The sequence below is a fragment of the Ruditapes philippinarum genome, unplaced genomic scaffold (assembly GCF_026571515.1).
Source record: "Ruditapes philippinarum isolate M1 unplaced genomic scaffold, ASM2657151v2 ctg11136_1_1_1_1, whole genome shotgun sequence".
NCBI classification, from domain to species: Eukaryota; Metazoa; Mollusca; class Bivalvia; order Venerida; family Veneridae; genus Ruditapes; species Ruditapes philippinarum.
Genome location: NW_026858245.1, coordinates 1 through 20,975, shown reverse-complemented (window position 1 = coordinate 20,975; position 20,975 = coordinate 1). Strand labels below are relative to the sequence as shown.

At 31.3% G+C, this 20,975-nt stretch overlaps 1 protein-coding gene and 1 long non-coding RNA gene across 2 annotated transcripts; both read right to left on the bottom strand.

The window, feature by feature from the left end:
• Nucleotides 1-396: 396 nt before the first annotated feature.
• On the bottom strand, nucleotides 397-9,042 carry LOC132752579 (uncharacterized). Its single transcript, XM_060742916.1, has 5 exons — nucleotides 8,650-9,042; nucleotides 2,278-2,562; nucleotides 2,126-2,162; nucleotides 1,747-1,845; nucleotides 397-1,328 (listed from the first exon to the last, which is right to left on the bottom strand). Exons 1-5 carry the CDS (start codon nucleotides 8,698-8,700, stop codon nucleotides 925-927), a joined length of 876 nt encoding a protein of 291 aa, XP_060598899.1. The 5' UTR covers nucleotides 8,701-9,042; the 3' UTR covers nucleotides 397-924.
• Nucleotides 9,043-13,500: 4,458 nt separating this feature from the next.
• LOC132752578 (uncharacterized) lies at nucleotides 13,501-18,587 on the bottom strand. The gene is made up of 5 exons (XR_009628830.1): nucleotides 18,436-18,587; nucleotides 15,347-15,615; nucleotides 15,195-15,231; nucleotides 14,838-14,936; nucleotides 13,501-14,277 (listed from the first exon to the last, which is right to left on the bottom strand). It is a non-coding gene; the product is annotated as an uncharacterized LOC132752578 (long non-coding RNA).
• Between the last annotated feature and the right edge of the window lie 2,388 nt (nucleotides 18,588-20,975).

Genomic DNA, 20,975 nt, shown 5'->3' with positions numbered 1-20,975 from the left:
GAGCTAAAGATACCGTAAAAATTAAGGGGACTGGCTAAGTTCACAAAATTCCTAGTTTTTCGGTGCCTTGTTTACAATATTTATGGTGAGGTTTGGAGCAAATGGTCTACGGGAGAGAGGAGATGTCGAGTTTCTTCCAAATTTCACTCGTTTTAATTATATCCGCAAAGAGTGTAAAAGAGTTATTTATTCTCATTTGTTATTTTAAAATATGCATCCATATGCATCTATTTCCGTTTTACTGTAAGTGACACAGTACAATGCCAATCAAATCTTTATAAATAAATAAAACAGTTTGTTAGATATGTTTTAATGAGAGACGTCTAAATAAGTGACACAAGTAAGCGCTAATGTTATTCATTCACACAATTTAAAAAAAAAAACAACACGAAATAACAAAATATATGACTCTGGTGATATAAGTATGAATTTCACAAAGCATGATATTGCATATTTTCACACAAAATGGTTTTTATGTAAAATATCTGCATAAAATGCATTAAAATATGAGATCAAATTTTACTAAATGTTCGCTGCTACATAACTAGACAAATGTCTGCAAAGAATCCATTTCGGCAATGTATAATAATTATGAGAGTAGTTATTTTTTATTTATTAAACTAGCAACATTTATTATATTTGTGATTTAATTGATAGTCCTGCTTTAATCCCATTGTTTGCATGTGTGTCCCTATCATTGTTGCCCGCTAGTGGCAAATAACATCCATAGTGGTCTAAACGTAACTTAACTTATTTTGTCCTATACGTATAGTAAAGTAGATAGAAGTTTAATAAGTTCCTCATAACTGAATATAGAATAAAAACACTGGAAAAATTACGACAGATAAATTATAAATATAAATGTGGTCATCTTTTCTATGACATCTTTGTTATCAATGGAAATACATGTGTACATCACACACTTTAAATGCTAAAATAATTATCTTGAGACTCGGGAACAAGTCTGCCAGGATGAGAGGTTGATACATAAAGCTTGTCTCCGGTCTCAAGTTTGAAAGCAGCACCTATAAAACTTGTACATTCAAAACTGTCTGAAGCAACTATACAAAACGATTTTTCTCCTTCTAACAGAACTTGCTCTTTCCTATCTTCTGATATTCTGTAAATGAAATGTTTAAAATTGGCACCCAAAACTCCTGCTGTGCCATTTATGGAGTAGTGTTTTGACTTGAGTTGTGATGAAATGTAGAAATACCCACTCGTTTCTATGTGTATTGTACCATCGTCTGTAACATATCTTAGCCTAGGACAAGAAAACGATGGGAAGGTACTATTCCAAAACAGCATCGAAGAAGCGTTCATTTGATCTACAAAATAAATGACGTATAGAATCGTGGAATATGCAGTCATCTATTCAATGTTAGAGTTTTTGATTAGGATCAGGCGTGACATGACTGCAAACAATCTTTAAATATGATTTTTCATGTTTGAGCGCAAAAATACTTTTTCATTCAATAGCACTTTCGTAACTTATCCTTATTTAAAGGGAACCCATTTTATTTTATTCAATAATAAACTGAATAATTTCAAATCTACAAATCTACAAAATTAATTTTAGTTTACTTTAGTAAGTTTTCAGATTACCAGCCAAACATCTTACAATTTTGATAATTAAAAAAATATGTCTTTAAAACTGAAAGGATATTATCATATCATTATTGACTATAAATCAATTTTGCGTGTGCCTCACATTATTAACAATAATCAATAATTTCCATAGATTACCTTGTTGATTATCACCCAAAATACCAACAAGATTTGCTTCCAGCGGTACAGTCTTCTTTTCGGAACAGTTACATGCCGTCATATCAAGTGATTGATATTCTACATGAATTATACAACATTAAATATTTAGTTTTCTACATTAAGCAAATTAATTAGTACACTAGCGGTAGTTCGGTGTACTTCTCTCAACAATGGGATAAAATAATGGGCTCATACAATGATTGGAATGAGATTTTACATATATATTATCAAATAAAATTTTGTTTCATTTTTGAAATAGTTAAAAGGCATTTGACTTAGCTGAATAAATGAAATCATTATTAGATACTGTTTGTATCAAACAAAGTGGTGCATGTACTGTAAGTATACTATAACTTACCCGGAAAAGCATCGTCATCATACTTTTCTTTAACAATCTGCAAATAAAATAAAAATACAAAGTCTATGGCATATCTAATGGTGTTGAAATACATTACATTTGAATTAAAGAATACTTTATCATGTCAGATAGTTATGATGTTGTTTATGTACCTTTGTTGAAACTTTATTGAGTACAATGCTCATAGATCCACAACATAATCTTGTTTCTTCTGTTTCTTCTGTTTTGTTGACCTTTTCCTTAAGTCCGTCTGGACACTGGTGACTATCATCTTCAACAGATATAAAATTTCCCAACGGGAGGCACATGTTAGATTCCTTTGGAGCCATTATATCTGACATTATATCCGACCTTAATTGTCGCCAGTGACCGGCAAGTGAAAACAGGGATATCAGTTCAGCAGCAGTTGTAGAAATAAGGACGATCAAGAATTGTTTCTGGAATGAAAATAAAGGGATGTATGTTTTAGTAAATTGCATAATTAGACTTTGTCGAAGCCACTAAGTATGCTTTTTGAGTGTAGGTTTTGAACTTTGATTCAACAAGGCGTTACATTCTGTACTTGTTAATTATGTTATTGATAGATCTATCAATATTTTCGTGTCATGAATTAGGAATTTTTCCCTATAAAAAAATAAATATGCTTTATAAGTAACGGCTGAACATCATCAATAGTAACTCAGTCATCAATGTATACATTAGCGTGCAAAAATTATAATATTTTATTTATTTATTTCTGATATTGTATATGTGCTGTTAATTGCAATTTTTGATAAGATGCACTATATGATAAAAGAAATCCGTGTCCGTGTTCAAAACACAATTACGGGCTACTCCGGGCAATTTTACATTATAAACTGGAGAAGTATTACTCATCAAAATAGGTCATTCGTGCAATATTGCCTATAATTTACAATTCAATGCAGATTCTAAACAAGATGATTATCTAATGAGATCAGCATCACATAGTTTAATATCAGTTCAAAGTATGAAATATATATTCATTAGTGTTCCTTACCAACGAAAGATTTGATGTTGTAAAAGTTATGTCAATATCGTAGGCTTTACAGAGGGAAAGTATTAATGTGCTCGTTAATTTCAAACATATTTAACAATAAATATAACAACATGATATGTAGTCTATAAATACCCCGACATTTAACTACTTTAAACTCGACATTATTTGAATAACCAATATTTGAGTTACTTCTTTATGTGACCGAAAGCCAGTTTTCTATATATTGGAAAGAGCTACTCCACTGGAGATAATTGGTTACAAGTCGGTGAATGAAAATTATTGTGTAGATGGACGGGGTTATTTTAACGACAGAAGAATGGCACAAAAATGCCAATATTGCACACTGTTTCTCAATAAATAAGTCCAATAGGCCATGTGTAATAGCTCACAAAGTAACTTTGGTCAATGTTCCTTTTGTCTTCTTCTATAAGTAGTTAAATACATCAAGACAAAAAATTAATTTTTTGAATGCATACCATTCCTAGTTTTAAAGATATCCTCGCCAGAGTACAGGCATGTAAAGTCGTAAAATATGCGATAAAAACGTTTGTTGTTGTGATATTAGTTATTTACATGAATGCGCTGGACATTGATGATTGTTTGATTGACGGTTATTTCATGCACTAATGAGAAATAAATCAGTGTTTATCCAGTTACAAAACACCTTATTTGATTTCCCCATCACTAATACATTGTAAGCGAGTGTATAACCCTAATACAAAGTCAACTTTACACATATTTTATGACAGCTTATCAAATACTGAATCATAAACAAATATATTTAAAATCAAAGACAGTGACATATAATTTTGAATACTTGAACACCTCTGCAGACTTACATAGATAAGCATTCAGTATGCATATGTATATTTATTAGTCACCTATACAATCATAATCTTTTTAAAATAGAAAATTATTAACAAATTTATCCCTTGCTTTTTTTCATTTTAATTTTATTTCCAATTAGTTAAAACAATTTGGCTTTAACCATTGAATGAATGTTACAAACTTTTGTAAAAGCAATTTATAATTATATACTCTATAGACATATTTAGAAAAACATATTTCTTAACATTTGTTGTTGTAAATATTGCTTACAGTGATAAATTTATATAGTGGTCACGTAGGTTGCATGGTAACGAAAGTAAATAAAGAACAATGAACTACTTATAATTACAAACATTCCGTTATCTTTCATGTAGAATTTGATCAATTAAGAAACTTCTCTTGGTGAAATAGTAAAATATATTGTGTTTAATTATATTATCGTTTTAAGTATTGTATTTTTATAACATATTATTAAATAAATACAACTGTTTTGCTTGGATCAAAATGTATTTTACACGAAGACGGATATATGTCACCGTTATGAATTAATCATCACCCAACATCACCTTTTAAATTAATCATCACTCAACATCACCTTATCATAACATTTAATGATATTTTCTTTATCTTCTTGATGTAATTTTTACATTCTCATAGATTTTGCAGTTGCCTTTAGACTTGAAATTTTGCATAATATTGCGCTTTTCTTAATCCAAAGACTATCTGATCTTCGTTGCCACTGATACAGCTGTTTCTTTTTTTTCTAAAAGGTTTACTTCTAACTCTTCGTCATCATTGTCAATTTCAGTTATTTTACCTTTATACCATTTTGTCTCGTAAATAAAAGCAACCTACTCATCGACATTGTAGTGTATATCTTTAAGATCTTCACTCGTTGTATTGTTGATTCTCCAACACCAACTACTGAATGGATTCCTTTAACTGACTTTATTTTCTTCTTTTCTTGTTCTACCTCTGTTTCTAAAAAACGTTCCGATGACACATATCGAAATGTTACGTTATTGTTATTCATGCTGGACTGTGTGGCCCAGTCAAAGGATGCTTTAGTGTCTTGTGTTACTACTTTTCCGCTCCTCATAGCTTTGTCAGCCAACCGCTTACAGGTGCCGCCAAGACCGTCGCACGGACCCTTACCGTGTCCGGCCTCGAAATAATTCCATCGGGCTTTAGTATTGTATATTTCTTGGTGATTGGCAACCATATCAAAATTTTGTTTATTTCTATATTGGCTTGTTGGGGAATCGCCCCAATAGTGGGCTCGCAACAAGTTGTGGTCTATTTCTTCAAAGAGTGGCATAATTTCAATAATAAAAGTCAAAACTGTCTATGCGTTGTGACTCATTTTGTCTGATACTCTATTAAAGCTTCAGTCTATGTTCAAGACTGCCACTTTCTAGGCGATGGTATGCTACAGTAGGGTGTAAGGTATCCATAGTTTGATTAAAATACGCGCTTTAGACCTCTTCCATTGATTTGCAAGTTTTTTTCTCTTCAAAATCGAGTTGTAAAATCATCACATATTTAGGAAGTGTTTCTTTCAATACTCGTATTTGTTCATACTGAATCCTTACTTTGTTAACATGCTGACTACAATCTGCCATTTGTTTCTTGTAATGTTCAAAGAACATTTCACTATTTAAGTTTGGTTCAATTAGTTTTGTCACATACTTTTTCTTCCCCTTTTCTTCAACTTCAATTCTTTTCAATGGCATAAAAGTTACTGATTCGTTTTAAATCATTTTTTACCTTGTTTACCTTGTAGGATTAACTGGTATTTCAATATTTTTTATTCTGAGAGCTTTAAGCGTCAGGGAAGCATTAAATTGGTGTTCAGTGCAAAGACAACTATTCCTACTTGAAAAAGCAGTGGTTAAGACATACTTTGGTCGTGATAATAATATTGATTGTTGGATGTTCTGCCTTAAATTTTGCATACAAGTTTGTTAAGTAGTCAGATATGATATAAGTCTGAACTTTTACACTTTTTTTTTGTTGAATGACTGTAAATATTTTATTTCACAATTAAACAGCTTTGTTTAGGAAAACCACACATAATTCTGTCAATCTCTTTAAGTGGCGCCATATAGTCGACTAAAACATCTCACATAAACTTTCGTTACTTGATCATAACGAAGGTTTACAATATTTAATATTGGTAAATATAGGTGATGGCTGTTTTTATGGTTTATGAGGTATATCATATCAAAAATATATTTATTGATGTTACAATATCAAAATTGTAATTCAATTTGAATAACATTTAATAAAAATACATACTTTTTATTAGGAAGTAAAAGAAACACCTACTTTTGTTTACATCGCGGGGATTTTTTAAGACTTTCAGACGTCCTGGGCGATCTCGTGGTAGTTTCCAATGTCAAATACAAATACAAGACATTTATATAGCGCAAAAATGTATTAAATATTCGATTGCGCTGTACATTATTAAGACTATATACACATATGCTTGATCAAGACACTCCCAAACCCAGTCTCGATGGCACAGCCAATCTACAACTCTAGTTGAAAAACAGTCCAAACAAGTATGTTTTAAGTTTGGCCTTAAACTGATTTTCATTGGTAATGTCCTTCAGATAGTCTGGCAATGAATTCCACCATTTAGGTCCCACAATAGCCAAGGATCTATCAGCAAGTTTTGAATTTGTTGATGGTATATCAAACCGAATGTGGCTAGATGATGAGGATCTCAGTCTTTTCCTGTACTGACTCTGGCATTTAGTGAACAATTTACGAAGATACAATGGAGCGGTGCCATTTGCAACACGAAACACAGTCACAATAACTTTGTACATGATTCTTGCTCGAATTGGAAGCCAGTGGAGTGATTTCAGCACTGGATTGATAGTAAGCAGCTCCAGTGACAATTCTAGCAGCATAATTCTGCACACGTTGTAATTTATCAAGTTGATAGGCTGGAATATCAGCGAATAATCCATTGCAAAAGTCTAAATGTGAATGAATCAAACCATGAACAAGGATTTCTGCAGATTTCTGAGTGAGATGTTTTCTGATTGCTTTCAAATTTCTTAACTGCATGTGTGCAATCTGACACTTCTTTTGAATATGGATGTCAAAACTTAAAGTGCTGGTCATCTGTACTCCAAGGTCTCTCACATTGTCAACACAGTGGACTTCGACCCCACCAACATTGACACTGGAAATGTTCAATTTCTTCAGCTGATGTCTTGTACCATAAATGTCGTGTGACATCATAAGATTCCAATGACGTCAAAGTTATGAACCAATTACTCTGTTCTCGATTTGTGTGGACATTTGTTATAGGGTAACGAATATTTATGTAACGAAGGTTCAAACTATCGCAGGTTTTGCTTTAGTAAGTGCAAAAATATAACGTGAATGTTGTACAGAACGCTCGTATGTTTTTTGTTATATTAGGCTCTTTGTATCAGGAACATCACGGATATAAGGATAAGACCAATTTTGATTTAAACAGGCTGTCACGAAGGTGTTTTTATTTACTTTTTAAACAACATAATTATGTATTTTTTAAGAGAAAAGTATGATTTATTGGTTAACTCTAGTATAATGTTAATTTCTTCCCGATAATTGTGATGGTCATATAAAGCATTAAACATTAATACATGCCGTGATATTTTGCACCTTTGAATAAAAATTCCTATCATTTAAAAATGGATTAACGAAGGTTTTAAGAATATGACATATATAAGCAACATTGAATAGAGTTGAGTTAAAATATTCAATATATTATATAAATCTTGCATGAATGTTGTACTCACGTTGTAAATGCATGTATCAATGTCTTATATCTAATTTACAACCAAACCTTAAAATTATATGTTAAATATATAACGATACAAGTGAAGAAACGCTAAAAGCGACAGTAACGAAGTAACGAAAGTTTACTGTTATTATACACGTTTTAGATATATTTCAAAACCATCATGTTAATCTCGGCTGATTTCTTTTTTTGTCTCAATACATACTGATATATATAGTTAGGAACATACGCACACGAAAAATATAAGTTACACTGAATTAATATTTCTCAAATCTTTAAAAATGGACCTATTTATTAAAAAACAGTGGCAATTCCATTCTTAAAACCAAAATTGACAGTATCACACATATAGTCAATAATCAAATTAAAAGGTTCTTTTTTTTTATCTGTAGATAAATATCAATATCAAAGTAAGCAACCACCGTCAGTCACAACAGTCACAAATAATCACTTGAAAGACTTCCAGATGGACATAAAATAGAAAGGTTTTAAATGACACAAATGCTGAAGCAGGGAGTATAACGGAATTATAATTATTATTAACAAATAAGGAACACTACTAGATGATATATACATTAATGTCGACCTTGGACATTGTTTTCAATTTAAAATGATGGGAATTAAAACAAATATATAGATTCAAGACATTTTTCAATTAAAAGAACCGTCAATTGACATACACTTTTAAACGTTAGGTATGGCGCCAATTAACTAATCGAAGATCAAAATAATCCTCTCTAGGAAATACATTAAAATTAAAGAAATATTTATTTTTTCATGTCAGATTATTATGGACTACTATTCGTTAAAATTTGAAAGCATGGTTAAGCCGTTTAAGACTAAAAAGAAAAAAAAAGACACAAAAATTAACTCTACCTGATATGTAAAATGTGATCGTTCTTCCATAATTGGACTGTTTGATTCCATTTTAAATTAAGTTCACTTGAAAAATTCTACACGAAAATTACTAACATCAAGGTATCTATAAATATCACCAGCAGCTAAGAGATAAATACCTTCATATAACAAAAAATGGTTAAACACAAAAGCAAAGTCGATATCCAATCTTACAGCCCATATTTACATTCCTGTTTACTATCGGTTTAAATCAAAATTGACGATATGTTATCTTATAGTTTATCGCGTACATTTTTACAACTTAAACTAATCCATTCAGCAAAAGAGCGGTTGTGTTTTCGCTTCGTTGGTGTAAGAATTTTTGTTCGAATTCTTGGAATCATGGCATTTGCTTTTCACAACTAACTGGTTATTAGTTCCTCGTGAATTTCATGCACACGAGGCTCTTTGGAAACAATACTTTTCAGTCAAATTCACATTCAAGAGTTAAACTTAACCCAGTGGTAAATGACTGAATATTATATATAAATAAAAATGGAAGAAAGAAAGATAAATCATATAATTATAAACAATGATAAAAAGTCAATTGCTAATAAAATTTAGAGTTTCAAATGTTATGTATATAGGCTTTATTATAAATGGTTTTAGTATCTATGTCCTGAATAGTTTAGTAGATAGAGCGCAGTTATGTATATAGTCTTTATTATAAATGTTTCTATTTTCTATTTCCTCAATAGCTTAGTAGGTAGAGCGCAGGATTGATAATCTCGAGGTCGTGGGCTCGATACCTAGTCTTGCCACGACCTTTTTAATTAGTTTGTTCTTTTGATGTTTATATAATTTTTCAAGTTCATTCATCTTCCTTCAAGAAAGTTCATGTTCATTCTGGAATAGTTTGGATTCTGTTTTCTGTGTGGGAAGTGTTTTGGATATGTTGTGATATTCTGCTGTAGACATTAGACATTGGTTAAATTTGGACAATTGAATTTCGAACTGTGAGTTAAACTTTAGGATATTTGTTAAATTTGAAGCGTTGATAATTGTGAATTAAACTTGACTTTCATATTTTTTGTATTATTGTACATAACTTCTTTAATTAAAAATTGTAAAATTTGTTCCTGCGTCATCTTCTCTGTTGCGTTTAGCTCGAAACACAAATAGAATAAATAATAATGTTTAAATCTGTTTAAAGAGGGTTAGAAATCGAAACGCCTATTTGAAATTTAAATTTCAGCTGTGCAAAACATCAAATTCATAACGCTTTCAAACTACGAAAATTGAAAGTTCAAAACATACTCAGAAAGTGTGCACAATGGCAGATCTGAACTCGGAAAACATTTTTCGTAAGCTTACCGCTTAATAACTTAACCCCTATGCTCCTCGGTTTTAAATAACCCACTTTTTATTATATTGCATAAAATGTAAAATGTCATTATTGAATAAATTGCACAATCCATACTGATCTGATAGCAACCAAATTATGTAAACGTTATCGCATTCGACACATAAGTGTAGTTACGTAAGTGTTTTCTGCAGTGGTATAATCGGGACATTACTTCTGGATACGGCTGTGGGTATATTGTATCATTTTCATAATATATTGATATTCCAGTTATTATGCCCCCTTTGAAGAAGAGGGGGTATATTGTTTTGCTAATGTCGGTCTGTCGGTCCGTCAGTCTGTCGGTCTGTTTGTCGGTCTGTCCGTCTGTTCGACGGTAGACCACATGGTTTCCGCTGATTATCTTAAAAACTATTTATCACAATGTCTTCATATTTCACATAGTGATTGGTCATAACAAGTAGATCACCCCTTTTTATTTTGGGGCACAAGGTCAAAGGTCAAGGTCACAGGGGCCTTAAATGTCAGATTGGTTTCCGCTGATTATCTTGAAAACTATGCATCACAAAGTCTTCATATTTCACACAGTAATTGGTCGTATTAGTAGATGACCCCTGTTAATTTTGGGGTTACAGGGTCAAAGGTCAAGGTCACAGGGGCCTTAAATGTCAGAATGGTTTCCGCTGATCATCTTGAAAACAATGCCTCACAAAGTCTTCATATTTCACATAGTGATTGGTCATAGTTTGTAGATGACCCCTGTTAATTTTGGGGTCACAATGTCATAGGTCAAGGTCACAGGGGTCTTATATATCAGAATGTTTTTGCTGATTAATTTTGAAAAGTATTCATCACAAAGTTTTCATATTTCACATAGTGATTAGTCATAACTTGTAGATGACCCCTGTTAATTTTGAAGTCACTAGGTCAAAGGTCAAGTCACTGGTGCCTTAAAATGTTAGAAAGGTTTCTGCTTATTATTTTGGTTACTATTTATCACCAAGTCTTCGTATTTTACATATAGATTAGTCATAACTAGTAGATAATCCCTGTTGATTTTTGGGTCACCAGGTCAAAGGTCATGGTCACAGGGTCCTATGATTTCAGCTCTTTATCTTGAAAGTTATGCATTACAAAGTCTTCATAATTCATATACTGATTACTCATAATTAGTTAGTGACACCTGTTGATTTTGGGGTCACTAGGTCAAAGGTCAAGGTCACAGGGATTTCTGTGAATGTTAGTATGGTTTCTGCTCATTATTTTGAAAGCTTTTATCACAAAGTCATCATATTTCTAATATTGATTGGTCATAACTATTAGATGACCCCTATTGATTTTGGGTCACTAGTTCAAAGGTCAAGGTCACAGGGCCCTTAAATGTCAGAATGGTTTCCACTCATTATCTTGAAAACTATTTATCACAAAGTCTTCATATTTTCCTTTTTTCATAACTGAACACTTTCATGTACCCATTTTTGGCAAGTTTCTATAACAAAATAACCAATAATATGAGTCAAAGGGGGGCATATGCATCGTTCGAAATTTCTTGTTGATTAGGTTATTGTATATCTTTTTATTTGCCTTACTAATAAAAAAGCTTAGCCCAGCCACATAGTTTCAAAAAAAATGAACTCTTGAACAAAGTATATCGTTATGCTATGCAATTAAACATTGTATATGAAATAATTCATACCCTTCATCTGAGTCGACAACTCCTTGAAAAGAATTGGTATACTGCCATATTTCGACATCTTAGGAGAAGCACTTGATAATGACGGTTTAAAAGTGATAAGGATAGCGACTCATTCAGGCTTGGGTTTATATAATAAGGTTTGTTCATAAAGGCTTTGTTCCAATTTGGTTTCCATTCCATAATGTAAGTTAGTTTATGGTAGGTTTAAAATCACCATTTTGGTCATTTAAAGGTAACTCTTATGGTTGAGTATATAGAATTTCTTTAGTCAAAGCATCTACTTTTTCATTTCCTCGTATTCCTACGTGGCTTGGATTCTGACTTTGTTTTTAACATATCGTGAATACGCAACAAATATGATGAAACATATATGACGGGGCTAAATCAATAGCCTTTGCTTTATAAGTAAATATATGTGATTTAATAGGTAGTCGCATTCTAAATGTAAACTTATTTTCAAAGACGGCTGCACCTACTTTGCAACCCTCTTTAGAACCGTCTGTGAAAGTATGAATAAAATCAGAAATGAACAATATGCAAGCATCATTTAACCACTCAAGATTTGAAGTTCGTTCTCATAATTTAGTACTGTTGTTTACGCGTTCTTACAGCACATAAAACTATTAGTCTCGTCCAAAATCGGTAATTTTCTTAAACCTCTCCTCATATACTAACATTTTTCGTAGGTTAGACAGACAATTCGCCAAGTGTACTAGGTATACCGCGTAATACAATTATACTGTACTGAGTATAAAAAGGGAACTCAAGACATTAATCAAAATTCAGTTTCTGAATTATGTTGGCTCATTCCCATTAAAAATTTTGTAAAGTAATGTAATTAAAGTATCAAATATAACACTTAAGTGACTTGATAAAATTTTGTTTTCGACATAAGGTCCCGTTCCTTATTTATAAATGTAAATAAAATGTTATAAAACATTGTTGGACTATTTGAGAAGAGAACGCATCTGTTAAATCTACATTTAACAAGGTGCTACCGGAGTCAAAAATAGGATTTGCAGCTGTGTACGAGTCCAGTAAAATCAGTATTGTATTTAACAATGTAAACATTGTTATGACCTCTTTATTTCACCACCATTTCATTACATTTTGATAACTATTTGTTACTTCTAGCAAAATATGAGTGACACAGTAGAATGACAGACTCACACAAGGAATTGTGTCCATAATAAAAGGTCTGTCACTTCATAAATGAATTTGTTGATAATATTCAGTATCATGTGACTTGTGAACACAAATCACGAAAGAATAATATATGCATTGTGTGGGTAAGTGTTGCATACACGATCTGATATCACATATGTGTATACAGTATAGTAGATAATAAATTGTTGTAGAATAAAAAGTTGTTATAAATCATTCACATGTGTTTGCTAATTCTTAATTACTTTATCAAAAAATGTTTAAAAAAATATTTTTAACAAAATCGAAATGATACATTTTTATTGTTTTGATAAATATTTGAAACACTAATGAAAAATGTGCCCTTAGAAGACCAATTCACTTTATTAATACAAATGTTCGTTAAATATGTTTAATATGAGGAATTTAAATGAATAAAAAATAACAATAATGTTATTGATCCACATCTCAACAAAGTTTTCTGAAGAACTCATTTTATTTCCTGCTCTTCTACAAAGTTCATATTTTCACATGTATAAATTTTGAGGACCGAAATTAACAAACATAATGAACATGGTGATAAAAGTATGAATTTCACAAAACATATTACTACAAAATAACAAACAAAAGGGGGTTGTTTTAATGTAAAATACCTGCAATAAAATAAATGTGAGATCAAATGTGAGATCGTTTTTACTACGTCTGCTTAATTAATCCTGAAGGTCGATGATTGCTAAGAAACCCTTTCGACATGTAGTACGAGCGTAGTTCTTAACTACACAAGCAATATTAATTGATTTACGGTCTCAGGTATAGTCCAGCTTTAAGTGATTCCTTTGTTTTCATGTATGTCCCTATCCTTGTTGCCCGCTAGTCCAAATATCAGCCATAGTGGACTGGGTGAATTCTTCTAAAAAATACTTAAATTCGTCCTATAATTTTATTTTAATATAAATGACGAAGAAAATTAAAAAGACTGAAAATACTCAAAACAACATACATGTCTATTGTTTCTTTAGCTTAATTTTTATCTATGGAAACATATGTGCACATTACACACTATAAATGCTAAAATAATTATCTTGAGACTCGGGAACAAGACTGCCTGGATGAGAGGTTGATACATATAGCTGGTCTCCGGTCTCAAGTTTGAAAACAGCACCAATAAAACTTGTACATTCAAAACTGTCTGAAGCAACTGTACAAAACGATTTTTCTCCTCCTAACAGAACTTGCTCTTTTCTATCTTTTGATATTCTGTAAATAAAATGTTTAAAGTTGGCGCCCGAAACACCTGCTGTGCCATTTATACTGTTGTGTTTTGACTTGAGTTGTGATGAAATGTAGAAATACCAACTCGTTTCTACGTGTATTGTTCCATCGTCTGTCAGATATCTTAGCCTAGGGCAAGAAAACGATGGGTAGGTGTTATTCCAAAACAGCCTTGAAGAAGCGTTCATTTGATCTACAAAATAAAATGACATGTAAGATATGAAGTTATCCGATTAACGAACTTAATATGGAAAACAGGTGAGTTCATGAAATGTAGATTTAATTGACTGCAATTTCAATAAAAGCATTTTGTATTCAAATTGCGCTCAGAATATGTACATTTTTTCCAGAAACATCTGTTTATATTGATTGCAACATTGAAAAGATTATTTTCATATTTCAAGACTTTTTCATTAATTTTCCTTTTTTAGAATACAATTTGAGCAAATGTATGAATAATATTTTAATAAAATATACTACAGCTTAGAATGAATAAGATTATTCATACAAAAACAACGTAAACAGTGTTGATTTATTATTATTAGGATTATCACTGCCTCCAGAAAAGTATGTTAGTCCTTTTTAGGCCTGCCTGAGTTAAATGTTAATATTTGTTCATATTGTGCTTAATTATGACAAAGCTTACATAGTGTTAAACTGCTTTACGATCTGCCTTTATTCCCATGATACATGTATATGGGTATCCTTTTTTTTAAATTAATTATCAATAACATAATTGTGTTAATTTATTACCTTGTTGATTATCACCTGAAATACCTACAAGATGTGTTTCCAACGATACAGTTTTCTTTTTGAAACAGCTAAATGCCGTGATGTTTCATGGTGCAATTTCTACATAAAAATAAAAATTAGATATTTAGTTTTCTACAATAAGCACATAAATTAGTACACAAGCAATAGTTCGGTTTACTTCTCTCCGAAAGAGGATGATATAACGGCTCATACAATGAAGGGTTTGAGGTTGTACACACTTATAATCAATTAAAGTTTTGTTTGTTAGAAGGCATTTTAGATTGATGAAAATAGATCATTACTGTTTGTATCAAACAAAGTGGTACAGGTTCTGTAGGTAAGTATACTATAACTTACCAGGAAAAGCATCGTCATCATACTTGTCTTTAACAATCTGTAAATAATATTAAAATACAAAGTTCATGGCATATTTTATGCTGTTGAAATACATTACATTTGAATTAAAGAATACTTTATCATGTCAGATAGTAATGATGTTGTTTATGTACCTTGGTGGAAACTTTATTAAGGATAATGATCATAGATCCACAACATAATTTTGTTTCTTCTGTTTCGTTGACCTTTCCTTAAGTCCGTCTGGACACTGGTGACTATCATATTCACCAGATTCTTTGATAAGTTTTTCCAAAGGGAGGCACATGTTGGATTCTCTTGGAGCCATTATATTCGTTCTTAATTGTCGCCAGTAATAGGCAAGTGAAAATAGGGGTATCAGTAAAACGACAGTTGTAGAAATCAGGACAATAAGTAATGTTTTCTGGAATGGAAATAGAGGGATTAATGTTTCAATAAAGTTGATTCAGTATATTGCATAAGAAGCGTTGTAGCAACCACTTTGTATGCTTTTTAAAGTGTAAGGTTTACATTCTGTACTTGTAAATTATATTTTTGATAGATCTGTCATGAGTAAGGAATTGTTCCATATAAGAAAATAAATATGCCTTATAATTAACGGCTGAACATCATCAATTATAGTAAATCAGTAATGAATGAGCATATCGGCCTGGGGAAAAAAACAAAAAATTATAATTGTAATTTATTTGTTTTAAATTCTATATCCGTGATGTTTATTTGCAAGTTTAGACTAGATGCGTTATATGATAAAAAATTCGTACCCGTGTTCAAAACACAATTACGGACTACTACGGTCAATTTTAAATAATGTACTCGAGAGGAAAAGCTCATCAAGATAGGGTCAATCTAAAGTATGGTATATATTCCTATATTGTCCTTATCAACGAAAGCCGAATTTTCACATTGTTATATTGTTAAGGTTATGTCAATATCGAAAAGTTAACGGGGTTAATTATGAAACGTGCAGATAAAATATATTTGATTGTTTATACAGGAAAATGAAATGCAGTCTATAAATACCCCAAAGTTTATTTCGCTGATAAAATTTATCATCTTGTAATAAATTATATTATAAAACTGCATGGATATTTAAGGTACTTTCCCTATACACTTCTGTATTTATTCAACATGATTTGATCAAACAATATTTGAGGTACTTCTGTATGTGTTCGAAAGCCATATTCCTGGAAAGAGGGTTTTCAAGTAGGATAAATCGTAATAAGTAGGTGATCATGGTGAATCATTGTTGAGATGAACGGAGAGATTTTAATGACAGAAAAATGACACAAAAATGCAAAAAGGTTACAATGACATAGTTACAAGTACTTCTTAAGAAATAATATCGTTTTCAGTGGTGTTTATCGACTATTTATTACCGGTGAGGGTTTAATGTTTATGAATTGTCCACGAAGACCGTAGGCCTAAGCGATTAATATTTTGCATCGAAACGACAAGACCGGTGTCAAATAGCCGATAAACACCGCTGAAACTGATATTTTTTCAGTCTAACAAGTGAGAATAAGAAAGATCACTAACATTATTTTTCAAGCGGACATAGTTTCCGCTGTTGATTTTCGTATAACGCTGTTCTATTTCCCACCTTATTGTTGCTAATGTATAAAGATATTATAGATCTACAAAAATGTTTTACATTATCATTCAAGTTTTAAATATTTTAAATTTACGTTTCAGACTGGATTATATTACGTTTACACCAGTACTTGACTAATCATCCTTCAAACCCCACCAATGTCAGTTTATATTGACGTTATTCTGGTGCCTTTATGAATGAGTTGTATTCTTAGGATGACGTCATTACGTTTCATACGAACTTGCCTTTATAAACTTATCAACTGGTAAGTATGAAACCTACGTCGTTAGTATATTTGAGGTGTTTTATTTTATGTTTTTCAGTGGATTACTGATTTATCCGTGAAAATTATATTTGATAATTTCACAGTGAAAATTATCAAAATATAATTTCACACTTTTCAATGACGAAACTACTTTTTTAAGATTTTCCCCATGTGGTACCTCAATTTTATTTTTGCTGACAATTCTAACAATGTCAGGCTGTTTAAAGAAAAAGCAAAGCTGAAATTGATAAATAACTTAAATTTCAATAGAAATTAGAAAAAAAGAAAACTAATTCTATTCATTCTAATTCAAGTCACCAAATTTCTTCTCTAATTTTTTTGTTTCATTTTTACAGTCTGAAAAATACATTCCTTCCACATGCAAAACTCTCTTGATGACATTTAGGCATATTAAAGTATCCTACGAGCAATAACTGCCGTATGCTTTATGAGAAATTGAAAAGCAATGACAGCCATCAGCCCGAAGAATAAGTAAACAACCCAGCGTTCCTGAGCCAGCTTTCAAGTTTTCAATTTTCCTAGCTGCTTTTTGAAATGTTTTCAAATCTGTCAACACTTATTTGTTGTCTGTTACAATCCTCAAATAAGTTTTCTTTCTTTTAAAAAGGTGTATGACTAACAAATCCAAATGATATCCCTCTGAATCAAACACATTTTTTTCCTCCAGTGAAATACACAACTTTAAAAAATGGCTGCCGCTTACATTTAACAAATCCAGGTCTAATATAAATTCGCATTAAGTAACTGAAATATGGATGGATGGTTGGACCTCTTCTGCTACAAAAATTGTTTATTTTTATTATTAAAACAAGCGGTCATTCATATTTTTTTTAATAAAATGAATAATATCACTGTCATTTAACGTTGATTGTCGAACTTATTTTTCAGCTTAAGACTTCTTGTATTTAATGAGAAATTCCGACTAAATGGCTCTCTCAATGGGGAAAACAGATTTTAATAGTAACGTAAATATTATGGAAATTTCGTTTTAACTTGTTTTTAAGCATAAAATAAAAAAGAAAATTTGTTTGTTTGTTGTGTACGATGTAATTTTATTTCATCTCGTGAACTTTGAAAACAGTATTCTCACGAGTCGATGAAATAAAATTTCATCTTACACACAAACAAACAAATATCCTCTATATCTTAGAATCATGTGCAAAGAAAATATTAAATGAACGGAAAATTAAAAGAAAATGCGTTATTGTTGTTGCGTTAAAATCATTGTAAACTATCTTACCGCAGAGAGGAAAAAGCGGCATATTCATGTATAACGTAGACCCTACAGTGAAACAACAAAATATATTGTTATGTAACCATTTAAAAATTAAAAATAAAACGTTTACCTGAAATGTGAAATGTGATCTATCTTCCCTAATTGATTTGTTCGATTCCATTATTAGTAAACTAATCACACTATACACGCAAACGATGATACTGGATATGAAACGGTAAGAAGGAAAAAACATATAATGATTTTGATCTATAAATTAACTAGTTTTAAAGCTTCGATCTGTAAATCTGTAAATAAACTAGTAATAAAGTTAACCAGGAAGTAAATTCATGGCTATATTGGCTTAACTATAATAATTGCATTGTAACATGGCCAGCGATTGACAGAGTTGAAAAGAACAGGGAAAATCGTAAGATTCAATGGGACATGAAGTGACTTGATGAATTTGGGATATTTTTAAGTATGAAAACTAATTTGTTACAAACATTATATTGTTTTCTTAAGAAAATGAAATAGTTCATGTATTTCAATATTTTGCTACCGCTATATAACAAGATCATTTTTTATATGTCAAGCATTTCATTCTCCTAGAAGAATAACCTCTTTAGCACGAAAACTCAATTTTAGGTAGGATTAGGGACCATTTCCATGTGAGTCGATATCAATACGAGAGTCTGACCTAAACTATGTCGTACTTTTGCTCTGGGAGGCGAAAGAACACTATGATATGAATACACAAAAGGGATATGGTATTTCGGTCTTAGCTAAACATTAAAACACAAATAGTATTAAAAATTCTTGGAATTGTTGACTTAGTTTATTTCATTTTATCGTGATTAAGTCCACCTTAATTAGGTAAATGTTTAGAAATAAAAGAATAGTTTAATATACTTTATAAACCGAAAGTGCTTAAAACCCGTTTCACACAGAATACGGTTGGGCACACTGTTCCCATACAGTATACTCGGTTAAACACGGATTGACTGGTACGAGAATTTAGCTTCAACCGTGCCTGGGGATTAGTTGGCACGAGTTAGACTCGATGGTAGCACGTGCATTTACGAATAAAAGATCGATATACTCAAGAAAGTTTTGAACACGATTTTTATACGACTACATACGATTGTTGTACGGTTCCAAGTACGGTCGGGTACGATTAAACACGATTTTACTCGATTGACTCGACTTTTACAGGTTTTACATAAGGTCCCGCCGACTTTTGTACGACAAAATGCTCGAAATATCACATATCCCTGTATGTTTTGATAAGCCTACCAAAGGTCATGATGAACAATGTCTTTCGTCCGCCCATTTATCTATAATATATACAATTCTGGTAAAATCCAATTAACCATTGACAAAATTATAACTAGAGAATATCTTGTAATCAGATGTCTACTAGTTCATCATCATTTATTGATTTCCTGCTTGAATGCTCTTTGATGTTTTGCATCAATGTTTTTTCTTGTTTTATCATGATATGCTATTTGCCTCGAAACATGTTGAGGACATTTTGAAAGTCGATGAAAGTTTCTGTTTTGGCTTATTTACATATGACTTTTTATATTTCTTACCATGATTAGTTGTTGCTATTTGTAAAATATGAGTAGCATATGGTGAAAAAGAAAATGTACATGCTTTGATATTTTAAATAATTTTATATTACTAACTACAATAGTCACATAAATAGAACAATGTTGCACTACTGTCGTATCACATTACATTTACAAGTCTTGTAAGCCTTGTTTGTATTGGAATTACTTTCCGTACTAGGTAGGCATCAGTGAAAGTATTTTTTTTTTTAATTGATATCTGGCCCCCATTTCATTGACAGTGCATACGATAAGTATAACTATACAAAAATGATTTACAAAACATCCGGAATAATGTACAATAGTACTTAATCTGAATAGAACATGACCTGTGGGTAGAAATGATTTAGTAAGGTATCTGTAATGAACGCTTTTTTTTTGCGCGGAGCTTCTCAATTTCTGCATTGCAGCAACATTTGTACTTGTTAAGATATTCTTCAGTTTCGAATGAGTTACATAAAACAATCAAGCTGCAGAACTAAGTTTGATTACAATTGTAAATTTTATATGTATGGCCTTCTTTGGTATATATATGAATTTCCGTGTATAGAGCATACGAGTTGTTCTTTAATGACGCATAAGACGGTACAGTAATGAACTAGTCATGGTCAAAGATAGAAATATATACGGCTCATTGTGAAAGCATTTTGTTGTTCGCGAATACAATACAAGTATGAATCATAGTATAGAATAAATGCACCGGATTATATTACACGCAAACCCATTCCGCCATTCCTCAACATTTTCCAATATAAACTATTGGTCAAACACCATTTAAACACGCAATCGTTTGAAATATATAGCAAATTCAGCTCAACTTAACAATGAAAGTATGAGCATAATGTCATTTTAAACAAAGGTTTCTTTTTTTAGTTACACAGTACAAACATAAATGATCTCACATGAGTTGTCATGTCATATAAAATTTGATTACACGAGTTAAAGAAATAAATTAATATAACACAGACATCTGTCGTGCTTTATAATATTTTATTGAACGAGTTTAATAAGCAATTTTATTTCACACCTATCAAAATGTTATAAACTTAAAGCGTTTTGT

What these genes read in the sequence shown, in the direction of transcription:
- LOC132752579 (XM_060742916.1), bottom strand. Translation starts at nt 8,700, where the DNA reads ATGGAATCAAACAGTCCAATTATGGAAGAACGATCACATTTTACATAT. An exon ending in GATCACATTTTACATATCAG is followed by an intron (nt 2,563 to 8,649) that starts GTAGAGTTAATT and finishes TTTTCATTCCAG; the next exon opens with AAACAATTCTTGATCGTCCT. An exon ending in TCAATAAAGTTTCAACAAAG is followed by an intron (nt 2,163 to 2,277) that starts GTACATAAACAA and finishes TTTTATTTGCAG; the next exon opens with ATTGTTAAAGAAAAGTATGA.